Below are 13,277 nucleotides of genomic sequence, written 5' to 3' on the forward strand. Positions count from 1 at the left end.
GAAGTAAAGCTAACAGGAGTCAAACCGATGGCGGCAGTCGATTTTCGAAACTCCGGAAAGCCAGGAATTAAAACGCAGCGATGAAAATATACATTTCAGTGGATTAACAGCGTTGGAAACGGATTCAAGCAGGTTGGAATGGATGGAGTAAAGTGTAATTGGCACTATCACATAGAAGATAGGAATTGGTGGACAAGAGAGTGGTGAGACCAGCGATGCTGTATGGCCTAGAAAGTGCCAATGACCAAAAGACAGGAGGCAGAAATGAAGATGCTGAGGTTCTTTGATGAGTCCATCAGAGGGTCAGCACATTTTAGATGTTTTGGAGAGGTCAGAGAAGCCAGACTGAGATGGTTGGGTCATGAACAGAGGAGAGAAAGTGAATATATTGGTAGACAGATGCTGGAATTGGGAGGTCTAGAGGAAGACCAAAGAGGCGATTTATGGACGTAGTGAGAGAGGATATGAAGTTAGTTGGTGTGAGAAAAGAGGATGCAGAGAATAGGGTTAGATGGAGAAGGTTGATGCACTGTGGTGACCCCTGAAGGGAAAAGCCCAAAGGAGAAGAAGAAGAAACAGAGTTAGAAACAGCTTTGATTGACCTCTGCAGAGGTGAAGAGGAGCTCCTTCATCATTATGTCATCTTTATCCGTCATATGCATTGATCTTAACTTGCCGACTTTTAGCAAAGATTTTAAAGACCGGGATGCGATCGGACGTTCGAATCGGGAGGTGTTTTTTCCACGATCAGCCGAGTGTCCAAATGCTACTCTTCCCTGCGGGAGTTTGTTCTCGAAGCAGCAAACAGAAACACGACGAGCGTGAGAAAGTAGGCACTTGCTAAACGCTCCACGTTTATTTGAAATCTGCTTCGTTTCGCGCCAAACGGACGGACAGCAAGACGGGCGGGTATGGCACATGGTCAGCGGCCGCTAACGACCACGCACACACACACACACACACACACACACACACACACACTCACCCATACACTCATAGAGGTATTAGCCGAGTGGGTAACGAGACACGTTCTCCAGGAGGCATGGTTCTCAATGTCCGTAGAAAAGCTGGGCGGGTGGAGGCACCGGGTGGAGGGAACTTTTCTTTCCAAGCCCTGCTGGATCGAAGCTCCTGGTCGCCTGGAGGCGGGGCAGGTGTGTGCTAGCTGGACTCGGGGAGAACATGGGCGGAGGAGGGGGGATCACATCCCCATTCGGATGCTCTGGATGATCTGAAAGATGGCTGAGAAGATGGAGGTTTAAACAAACAGAGCAAGAAACGTCTCTGAAGAGCCAATTAGACCTTCTGACTAAATATTCCTACACATCAGTACAAACCGAGATGACCAACCAGGGGAACGGGTTGGAACAGGCGCGAATACGACAACACACTGAACGGCACAGTCTGAAGATGGAAAATGTACATGCGGAGGTCCCTCTTTGGGAGGGAGGAGGATGGAGAGCATCATAGGGACAACACATGGTAGATGATCTGGAGATAAACTCACACTGAGGTGGTTTGAGGTAGTGTGTGTGTGTGTGTGTGTGTGTGTGGCTACGTACCTGATCCACACACAACAAACACAAAGAGGGCGAGCAGCCAGGGGCCCACTGGATATTTCTCCTCTTGCGGTCGCTATGGGAAAGACACACACACGCAAAATGTTGTACATGTTGCGGAGTTTGTGGAGGAGAAGGTGGAGGTGAAGGAGGAGATGGGTTATCTCTGCTGAGGTGGTGTTTCAGGCCAATTACAGGTTTATTACCGTAGAATAGCAACAAACACACCATATGAAGGATAATGATATCTGACTTCTGGGTTTTTTATTTCTATCATCATAAACCTCCTTTTAATTGACAAGAAAAAAATAATGTCCTCAAAACAAAAGACGTTACAGCTAATTTTTAAGGTGATGTTGTTAGTATCTTTATGTTGTTATATTATCTTTTATCATTAGTATAATTATATAAATATATTTATATTTATATTTTAGTTTTTCAGGTTATAGATTATTGATTGATATTGTCTTGCTATTTTAACAGATTTATTATCATTATTATTATTGTTGTCGATCATAATGATAGTCAAAAAGAGTAATAATGATGATGTTGATTATAATGACGATATACTATTATTATTACTGTATTATTATGACTAGTATTATTGTTATTATCATTATTAACATCAGTAGTCAGTCTTGGTATTGTCTTTCTTCACCTTCCCTGTTTGTTTTCCAGCTCGGTTCTTCCAACAAATGTCTTCTAAACTATCAGACAAAAACAACAGATCTCTGCTCTGGGGTGGATATGAAATATTCAACCACCTTAAAAAAAACAAAATCTCAACATCGGTTGTTATGAACAGAAATAACATCTAAAGCTCTGACAGATATTTCTAAAAAAAAATCTGATTTAGTTCAGAGGAGCAGCTTAATATCTGAAATTCATAATGATTGATCGCACACACCGAGCCTGGGGGACCTGCGGAGGCCCGGAGATAGGTTTAAAGACCGGCATGCATGAATCCATCACCTCCTCCACCTCCTCTCTCCACCTCCATCTCCATCTCCATCCTCATCTCCATCCTCATCTCCATCTCCATCTCCATCCTCCTCCTCCTCCACCTGTCGGGCGGCAGAGAGCGGCTCACCAGCGTCTTGGCCACGTTTCCTCTCTGCGTGATGTTCTTGCTGTGTTTCTCGTTGGCCATGCGGATCCTCTGTTTGGCTACCATGTTCCGGCCAGCCTCCTTCCCCCTCCCGGGCTCCTCCGGTGGCTTTTTTTTCCCGGATTCTGTGCTTTTTTTTTTCTCTTCCTCTTCTTCCCGTCTCCGGCTGTCCGCACGAAGCATGCACCTGCGGCAAGCTGGCGCAGACCGTGACCGGAAACGGTCGGACTGCAAATAAAAGCACGGAGTCGTGGCGACAGGACGGCGAGTATCGGGGAAGAGCCTCGGGAATTTATCTCTCACGCGGAATAAAGTTGATATACCGTCATTTTATCCAAACTGGCTGTTTGTTTCGAGCTGCTGTTTCTTTTCCGGAGACCTTCCATTTGGTCATGCTCTTATTATGAAGGGACAGACAGGATGTTGCTTTGTGGATTTTAACGTCAATTGACGCTCCGTCCATCGATGGCTGATCGACTCTATCCGGGAGAAGTCGGGACTGAAAATCAATCGATTCGATCGGTGATTAGAAAACAGACACGGCGGGGAGGGGGGGGGGTCAGAGCTGAACTGTTGTTTTGCTTCTATTTATATTAAAAATGATTTTGAAATATCTATTTTTAAAGTCCCCCTTCTCTCTATAATAAAAATAAATAATACCTCTTTTTTTCTCCCGGGAGAAAAACAAAGCAGAACATCACAAATTTAACCTTTATGTGTTATTTCTGAGGGGATTATTCCATGCATTGATGGACTTCAAAGAACTTAAAGAAACTCTATTGAGCTAAACCTCAGTATCAGAGTGAGGCTGCATCGGTGCAGACCTTCTCAAACCCTGGATGAACTTCCAGCTTTTATTTCTCCACAGGTAAAGTCTGATAATCCCCCATCTCTTCAGGTTCTCCTGCAGGCCACATGTTTACCCATCTATGTTTCTGTGACAGTTACAGATTGGAATGAGCACTGCGAGTCTTCACCTCCGTGCTTCAGCCCTCAGCCTGCAGAGATGAAGATGGAGATACACAGACGGTTGCTTGACTCCACTGCAATCCCTTACTATAATGCAGGCGTCCTCCATTATTTATTCTTGGAACATCTAAGCTACTAATGCATCATTTTGGCTATTAGCAAGTAGCTGTTAGTGTTACTGGTAAAAGGCAGTGTTTCTGCCAGATACTCGCTGATGGGAGAACGTTGGGTTTCAGCAGATTGTCTCAAAGAGGCTGGTCCTCTGCAGGGACAGTGTCCTCAGAAACCTGGGGTTGGGATTTGGATCAAATCGGATTTGCCAGGTTTGCAGTTTGGCTGCATTTTGGCCGAGGTTTTGTAGTTAAGATGACCTTGTCACGTCCCTGCAGTTTGAGGTCTCCTGTCCTTCTGACAATTTCAGAAAATCCGCTCAGCGGTGGGTCTGCGTCATCACCCCTGGTAGGCCACATAGTGTGCGTCTGTGGTTGCTATGGTAACATAAACGTCCAGATTCAAGGGGACCGTGACATTTATTTCCTCTTTGATTTCACATTTCTGTCCTTCAGGCGCAGATAGACCCTTAACCTCCACAACTGTAATCCTCCCATTCCTTAATCCTCAATAATATCATTCTATCCTTTATTTACTATCTGGGCGTGAATATAGTTTGGACTCAAAACCCAACTGTAGGTTTAAAAAAAAAAAATGTCTTCTCGTGTTCGGGAAGCCGTCGATACTCACCAAGGACGGCAGATGAATGGCCTCCAGCGTGGAGGAGTCTGATCTCCTGCCCGGGACCTTCTGGGACTTTCTCTGGATGGAGGTTCCAGCTGGAACCCTCTGCCGTCCCACACGCTGACCTTCAGCGCTCCAGGCCTTTTGGAGTGTGAAGAACCGCAGAAGAGTTGGACAGCGTTGGCCTCTTACTTGCTTGGAGTAACTCTGGGATTTACTCACCTCCATTAGCTCTACCATTAATCATCTCCATCGCCGCAGCCCCTTGGAGCAGGAAGAAGAATAAACGATGACTGATGAATGAAAGTAATGCAAAATAAAGATGAAAGTTGAAAGTGAACGGGAAAGGAGCAGCGGGTAGAAAACACACACTCACGGCATTCGGATTGATTTCCAGATGACAGTGAGCTCAGCCTGGTGTCAGGCGGCCTTTGACCTCATTTCCGCTCCTCTGCCGGTCACTGACCGAAATACATCTATTCCAGGTGGAATCTCTCTTCCCAAGAAAGATTGTAAAAACAAAAACAGAAAATAAGTGTGTGCGTGTATGTGTGTGTGTGTGTCTCGGGGTGTGATTAGTGGTTCCTCGGCTGAGGAGCGTCTCACCTCCAGCTGTAGGCCATGGAGGAAAATCCACCAGACAAACACCATGGAGATGACAGCAAGGCACCCAGCCAGCCACAAACACCTATTATTCACTCAATGCCTCTGAGTCTGTATGTGTGTGTGTGTGTGTGTGTGTTGAGGAGAGAGAGAGAGAGCTCAGAAGAAGTCACCAGACGCTTCTGGCTGCAGATCAAATGTCCTCGCTTGTTCAAAGTTACCATGAATGAATGACCTGGTTTTCAAGCTTCTCTCTTTCCCATCCTGAGGGGCTTCATTGTCTGTGTCTGTGTGTGCGTGTGTGTGTGTGTGTATGAGAGAGACAGTGGGGATGAGTGTGAAGGGAGCCCAGAGCAGGGGAATGTAACTGCAGTGAGAATGCGTTCAAGTCCTGCAGGAACAAAGTCGATCCAGAACACGTGACAGTAATCGTCTCTTGTGGGCCGAGGAGGTCCTTACTTGAGCCGAGGACCTCCTTGCTCAGTGAGGACTCGGATGGGAGATGGCCTTAACTCGAGCGGAGGACTTCTTCTCCTGGACCGTTTCAGCTCGCCAGCCAGGGAGGTCCTTGGAGGTCCTGGGGAGTGTATATATTTATATATTCTTCTCAAAAAATAAAGGGAACACTTAAACAACACATTGCAACTCCAAGCCGATCACACCTCTGTGAAATCAAACTGTCCACCAAGGAAGCAACACATTCATTTTGACTTGTTTTAAGGGCATGACATCAATGTTGGATCAGCTTGTAGTGTGTTTTTCCAATTTAATTTTGAGTGTGACAAGAAATCCAGACCTCCACGGGTTAATACATTTGATTTCCATTGATCATTTTTGTGTGATTTTGTTGTGAGCACAGTCAACTATGTAAAGAAAAAAGTATTCAATAAGAACATTTCATTCATTCAGATCTAGGATGTGTTATTTTACTGGTCCCTTTATTTTTTAGAGCAGTGAATATATATATGTATATATATATATATATATACATACATACACACCACATATGGGCACTTGACTTTGGTACAAGTCTTTTGGAGTTGTTTTTATTGTGCACACATACACACAGACACACACACACACACACAAACACACATGCACAGAATATACTTGAGATCTTCATAGGAAACCTGAACAGATTTCTGGCATGAATGCAAACACTCTTTTCCTTTCCCCCGGAGGAAGGTCCAGATGTTCTCAAATGCATGCATGGAGAAACTAGAACATCCCGGTTGTGAGAGCAGAGGCGACGAGGCCTCAGAGCAGGAAAATGTAGAACAGGGGTCGGGGAAGCTGTTTACCAATCCTCCAGGTGATCATTATGAGAGGCCTCAGCGGGATGGCATGCAGACCTGCAGACACCAGTGTGTGTGTGTGTGTGTGTGTCTCAGCCCGGCTTTTATAGGGAAATACCTGAGGAGACGTGCTTATGTAATAACAACGGCACCGGATGTCAAACTCTGACTAAAGACAACGCTCTATCATCACTAGCACCATCAATTCTTCACAGCTCAGCCACTGAACCCTCACCCTCACCCTCAGTCAAACACTTGACCTAAATCCTGCCGTGTTTACCTGAAAGGGGCATCCGTAATTACAGCCTTGAAACATGTGGAGGAGAGTAAACAGCAGTTAGAGCCGTGAAAATAAACCCTGAAACGTGAGCGACGGATTCAGGTAAACAGAGACGGGGAGGTGTTTGATGTCTGCGCGTGTGTGTGTGTTTGTGTATGTGCGTGTGTGTGTGTGAACTGAGGGATCTCTGTGAGAGCACATACAGGTTGTCCGGCCGCTCCAAAGCCATTACCTCCCAAACAAGCCGTCCTTTCTTGCGGCAGCCCGACCCGCCGCCCGGCCGCACAGAATGCCACCTGTGATTGCGTAGACAGAAACACGGCAAAGCCCTGCGTCCCGCATGTGTAGCCGCTCTGTCGTGTCGGAAAACATGGACGCTCATATTCACGGCTGTCAGTCTGGCCGGGTCAGCCATGATGCTAATGGTGCTACCAGGAGGCTACCCAACCCTGTTTTCCCAACAAACCTGGAAAAACAGCCTCACACACACATTTTCTAACCACAGAAGCTCATTTTTAGTAGGCTGCCCTTCCCAGTGTTTATTTCACACACACACACACACACACACACACACACACACACACACACACAACTTTCTGTCCAGCCCCAAAACACATGGTGTGTTTTCCGTATAGCGTACACAAACGTACACGTCACGAAAACACAAAATGTTTTCTCAGACTGCAAACCTAGAGAGACGCCGCGTTTGATCCTCGCAATGGACAATTTGGGGGTTTTGGGCGGTGCGGCGGTTAACGCAGGAGATCTTTCTGTGTGGAGCCTCCGTGTTCTTCCCATGTCTTTGTGGGGTTCCTCAGGATCCAGTCCAAACACATGCAGGAAGTGCAGTACAGACCCTGAGCGGTCCAGATATGTGGATGAAAGGATGAATGGTGGGATGTGTCCATGTGTGACCCTGTTATTGACGGCCCGGGGTGAACCTGTCCTCCGGCAGCGCTCGGCAGACTATCGGCTGGCCCGCGGCCAGCAGGAGTAATCAGTAACAACAGCCGCAGCCAGGCGAAGTGCACTGAAACGTTTGTATTTTGATCCACGGTTTAGTTTAGCTATTGTCGCCGACCCTGTCTGACCCCTGGCCTGATTCAATCATTGTCATGATACAGAGGCGTGCACAAATAAGATAAGATAAGGGTTTATCGGTGAGTGTGCCAGGAAGGAGGCACCAGTCCCACCTGGAAAAGGGTGAGCTGGGATGGACGGAGTCCATGAGTAGCTCCGGCCAGCCTCACGTATTCACATGAATGATTGCCTCTTTGTTGAGAAGGGGAGGTTTGGGAGCGAAGTCAGCGTTTGGTCTGATCTTTGAAAGCAGCGCTTGGAGTGGCTGTGTTTCCTGCACAGTAGCAGCCTCTGCTGGCCAGACGAGGTCAATAATAAACTCCGGATGTTGGACATTTGGATTGATTTGACCCGAGAGGAGCTGAGACACGCGTCCGCCAAGATGTGTCCTCTGCTGTGATCACGGACATCTTTATGTGATTCTTGTTCCTTCTACTGGTGACAGTTCACAATTTGTGAGAACCTCCTGGGAGGTCTTCATGGGCCCCGACCACGCACCAGGACGGTGGGCATCTGACAGCAAATTTGGACTTTGCCGGTGCGTCTCCACGGCGTCACTATTCATTGCAACAGACTCTCTACTCTGTGTCCAACCTTCAAGCTCCTCCTTCCAAGAATTACTGGCCATTTGGGGGCTTCAAACGCCTTACTAGACGAGAAACAGGTTCATACTTCATCCTCAAAACCATCCGTCACTGGAGAACCTTCTGGATTCCTGTATGAACCCCACCCAGTCCCGAAGTTGTTATTTCCCCTCATCTCTCACCATGTGAAGGTCAGCTAAGCTCATTAGCAGAACACTGCACCATTCACTCGCTCTCCTTTTCCAGACCTTCAGTCCGACATCCCATAATATTTCTTCCCGATAGCTCCATTTGGAGGCTGTTTCCTAAACATCTCGAGTACCTCTCCAGTATTATCCATTCCCTAGCGATTGCTAGCTTGCTGGACACGCTAGCTGTGTGAGCATTGTTGCTACCAGGCTAAGCTAACACAAGCTAATGGACCAGAGCTCCAGCCCCGGGTCACTTGGGGCGGAAACACTGTGGTAAACAGATCATTCAAGTTATTATTATTATTGTTGGGTTTATTCATCTACTTTTCCCTCTAATGGTGTTGGAGGTCAAGGTGTGGAGGGTGAATTCCAAGCGTGAACACCTGAGTTTCTCAGACATTCATCATGTTTTCACTCAGAGTTCGCCAGTATTTCACTGATCCCACTAAGATTATTCAACATCCGGGAGAGGATGGAGCTAAGGTGAGCTAAAGTGCATCAAATTTACCGTTCATGCATTCACTTGAATTTCTTCACTTGAAGTCTTTTCCCATCTCATCGCAGAGACTTCTTCAGTTCTGAAAAATGAACTGAACATGAAACATCTTCAAAAGAAGAAATCAGGTTGCCATGACAACAAGGTGTGATGACTGACAAGAAGGAACGGGAGGAAAGGCTTAATGGCCCCCGACCCGTCGGGGGAAGGACCCATCGGCAGCTCGGCCGTCAGCGTGCAGATCCTCCCGGAGGCCGGAGACAGAGACTGGATTGGTTATCTCGCCCTCTTTGTCCCGACGATTAGCGCCCCCGCGCGCTTCTTTGTTCGGGTCTTGCGGCGATTCTGTAGCTCCAGCTGGATTCATATTGTCCTGCTGCTTTCGAGACACAAAAACCCACCACCGAACATCCAGCGGGGGAACAAAGGGAACAATAACTACATGCATGAAAACCCCAGAGAACGCAAGAACAAGGGTCAGGGGGTCAGAGGACACACACGTGTTTGCACTTACTGTCGGGCGTGAAGATGCGCTCGTGGCTCTCACATGCGCAGGCCCATGTGTGCATGTCTGTGCAGGCAGGTCTGCAACCTCCAGCTCCACATCGACGGTGAGGTTCTCAATGCTGGGATGGATAAAGACGTCAATGCAGATGAATGGATTAAATGCCAAACGTAACAGGAATGGAGAAAGATGGGTTCATTCATTCATGCTGCTTACCTGCACTCAGGGGGCGGAGCCTATCTCAGCTGTGATTGGGGGACAGGTGGGGTTCAGCCTGGATCCATCACACATGGAGACATGCAAGCAGTCACCGTCTCATTCATAGGTCTGGACCATTCAGGGTCTCCAGTGAACCTCCTGCATGTGTTTGGACTGTGGAGAGCCTGAAGAACCCTGAGGAAGCCCACGTGGAGGCTCCACACTGCTGTGGGAATCCTACCAGGGACATTCTGGCTGGGAGGCGGAGGATCTAATCATTGCAGTGGTTCCGTTCACGATGGATTGAATCCACCTTCATCGGTTTTCTTCATCAAGCTCTCCAAAAGCTCAGGTCCAAACCCTGAACCCTGAGGAGCAGCAGCCTCACTGCTTTCAGCTGCCAGTCCTCAGGTTTGAGGAGCTCTGATGGAAAACACACCGCCTGTGTCACTTTCCAAGAGGAGATATTTAGACCTTCTTGGCCTGAGCTTTTCATTTGAGCCCGAGGTGCAATCTCATCGTGTGTGCGTGCGTGTGTGTGTGTGTGTATTAGTGTGTTTTGGATAAACACGCGGAAAATGTTGTCACGCTGCCACAAAGTAGTTCAAAATTGTTTAAAGAATCCAGCATCTCAGCCAATCAGGATACACACTCACACACACACACACAGAGCCATCTGAATGGGCCTCTGTGCCGCTGGCAGGCGATGCCAGCCCACGGCAGAGGAGAAAGTGGGGCAGCAAAGGCCGGACCGAAGCCTCTGACGGAACTGGAATATGATGTGCTGCAGAGCTTCTGGGGTAAAAAAAACAAACAAAGGTTTCGTTGGTTTCGTTTGGCGTGAAGGTGAAGAGATGGTGGCATCAGATGGTTTGGTCCATTGGATTAATCATTCATTCATTCATTCATTCATTCATTATCTGGCCATTGGGGGGCAGAGCCTATTCCAGCTGCCATTCACCCTCTCACACACACAGCTGGAGCATTCAGAGTCTCCAGTGAACCTCCTATATGTGTTTTGATGGTGGGGGAAACCGGAGAACCCTCAGGAACCCCATGCAGACATGGAGTGTCCACACACAAAGAAAGACCTCCTGTGGGAATCCAACAAGGAACCTTCTTGCTGACCTTCTGACAGTCCTGAGGATCTGCAGCGTCAACAAACACTCGTGGGTCCAGAAGGACCTGAGGTGTCCTGTGGAATCTCCATGTCGGACTCTGACCTTTGAGCTCCATTCAGCGGAGGAGTGATTGAATCACTGCACGTCCTGCAATCAGATGCCGAGCAGGTCGGTGTCCCAGCCAGCAGGCAGATCTTCACGTCTGACGCTCCTGGAAGCGTCCAGTCTGAGGAGACCTTCAGACACAAACCGCTCATTAATAAACAATAAACATTTTTTTTTTTCTCCTCATCCTCATAAACACGCCGCTGGTCTCCGCATTCACGGAACGGAGAGCCGGTTCCTGCAGGAGACCTGACCTTTGGCGTCAGTATCTACTCTATGTCGTGGTCCATGTCTGTGAAGGTGCAGCCATGGATGAAGAATGCATATAAAAAGTGAAGCCCGAGGCAGAAACACAAGCAGACTCATAACACTGACCGGCCCGGTGGGAGGCCTCCTCTGAGGCCTCCTCTGAGGCCCTGACATGACCTTCATAAAAGTCCATCAGAAGGTCCTCAGGGTTCCTGGCAGCTCCTCTGTAAACGTGACAATAGAGACGACAGTTTTATTCTCACGTGTTTTCTCCTCAGCATGTTTAGGATTTCACCATCAAACATCCGCATGTCTGGACAATGTAGGGTCTCCTGAGAACCTCCTGCATGTGTTTGGACTGAGGGAGGAACCAGGAGAACCCTGAGGAACACCACTGGGAGAACATGGAGACTCCGCACAGAAAGACCTCCTGTGGGAATCCGACCAGGGACATTCTGGCTGTGAGGTAGAAGCTCGAAAACAGTGACTCATAAACAAATTTTTATATTTCTGGTCTGGAGGTTTTCAGTATTTTCAGGGCAAGTGATTCTCCGGAGATGTTTGGAGGTCCATGTTTGGAGCCACCAGGGCCTGGAACACCTTGCATGAGATGTTCAGCTTCTTGGGTTTCACGGGGACACACAAAGAGTCACTGTGGCTATAAATTGTTTCTGACACACACACACACATGCACACGCACACACACACACACAGCAGCTCATATGGCTGAGGGTTGCGTGTTTACCTATGTGGGCCTGCGAGGAGCAACACGACACTTGAGGAGATTGGCGTGATGAAAATGCGGCTCATTAACACACACACACACACACACACACACACACACACACACACACACACACACACACAGAGGAAGAAACATCTGTCTGTCCCTGGTGCTTTAAACATTGACTAAGGTTCTGCTGGAGGCCGAGTTTGGTCCGACCAGTGTGTTTTGCATCTTGCATAACAGTGTGTGTGTGAGATGGTGAATGATTTATTGATGTGTGCACGCCCAGGGATGTGTGTGTGTGTGCACGCCCTGACAGGTTGTCCTCTGGATGTGAAGTTGGAAGTAAATGTCAGGCTTTTCACTGGAGCGGCAGCACCCCATCATCTCCACCGTTCAGTATAATCTGAGTCTTTACCAAAATATTCAAGGTGTTATTGTCTCTCTGGTGACGCAACGCAATCATAAGCTCCAACAAACAACAAACCATAAAGGGAAACCCGATAGATGAACCTTCACCAGAGCGGTACCGGCGGCAGAAATATTTGTTGAACGGGAACCGTGAAAAACATCCTGATCGTTGCCGAAAGACAAGTGGCTGTTTGAGCTCCCGGCTTGGACCGAATAAACTCTCCCATGTTTCACCACTGAGTGGAGAAGGAGAGGAGATGGAGTGAAACAGCAGAAGGTAAATATTGGTAAATATGGAGACTTTTTTTAAGATTGCACTTTACACTTCAGAGTTTATTATAATATTTATTTTTACGTTTATTTTTAGCTCGTCTTGTCCTTGTATGTCTTGCTGCTGCGAAACAATTTCCCAAGCATGGGATCATTGAAGTACATCTCATGGTGGGAAAAACTGCTGAAAGAATTGAGTTCTAGTTGTAAATAGACTCACTAAAAACTTAAAACAATCTTTGGATTTACTTTTTTCTTTCTACGTATTTATCTATATGTCTAGATACTTTATCTACACATATATTTATCTATCAACATAGAGACAAAAGATTTGGTGATAGAGGTTCAGAAATGGAGGACCTGTCCAAACAGCATCTCCATCAATGGGACAGATGTGGACACTGCGGACGAGTACATGTACCTGTGCGTCCATATAGACAATAAACTAGACTGGACCAAAAACAGAAAGGTCAAAGCTTCCTTTTCTTTCTCAGGAGATTCAGGTCTTTCAGCATCTGCAGAGCCATGCGGCAGATGTGTGATCACCCGGTGTCATCTTCTACGCTGTGGTGTTCTGGGGCTGAAGGGGGCCGACGCTAACGGACTAAAGCTCATCAGGAAGGCCGGCTCCGTCCTGGGAGTCAAACTGGACTCGTTGGCGGAGATGTTTGAGAGGAGGATGGACTGAAGTCCTACCAGAACACCTCCAGCCGTAGACTGAGACCACCGAGGAGCTCCAAAGAACACCACAGAAGGTCTTTCTTACATTTGACCATCAAACTATGCAAGAA

General features: G+C 47.5%; 1 protein-coding gene across 1 annotated transcript; it reads right to left on the reverse strand.

The window, feature by feature from the left end:
* Window positions 1-834: 834 nt before the first annotated feature.
* On the reverse strand, window positions 835-2,862 carry LOC147234897 (stress-associated endoplasmic reticulum protein 2). Its single transcript, XM_086145582.1, has 3 exons — window positions 2,650-2,862; window positions 1,563-1,635; window positions 835-1,242 (listed from the first exon to the last, which is right to left on the reverse strand). Exons 1-3 carry the CDS (start codon window positions 2,848-2,850, stop codon window positions 1,202-1,204), a joined length of 315 nt encoding a protein of 104 aa, XP_086001708.1. The 5' UTR covers window positions 2,851-2,862; the 3' UTR covers window positions 835-1,201.
* Between the last annotated feature and the right edge of the window lie 10,415 nt (window positions 2,863-13,277).

The sequence above is a fragment of the Fistularia commersonii genome, chromosome 4 (genome assembly GCF_037954325.1).
Source record: "Fistularia commersonii isolate RoL2024-O1a breed Wild chromosome 4, RoL_Fcom_v1.0, whole genome shotgun sequence".
Lineage (NCBI taxonomy): Eukaryota > Metazoa > Chordata > Actinopteri > Syngnathiformes > Fistulariidae > Fistularia > Fistularia commersonii.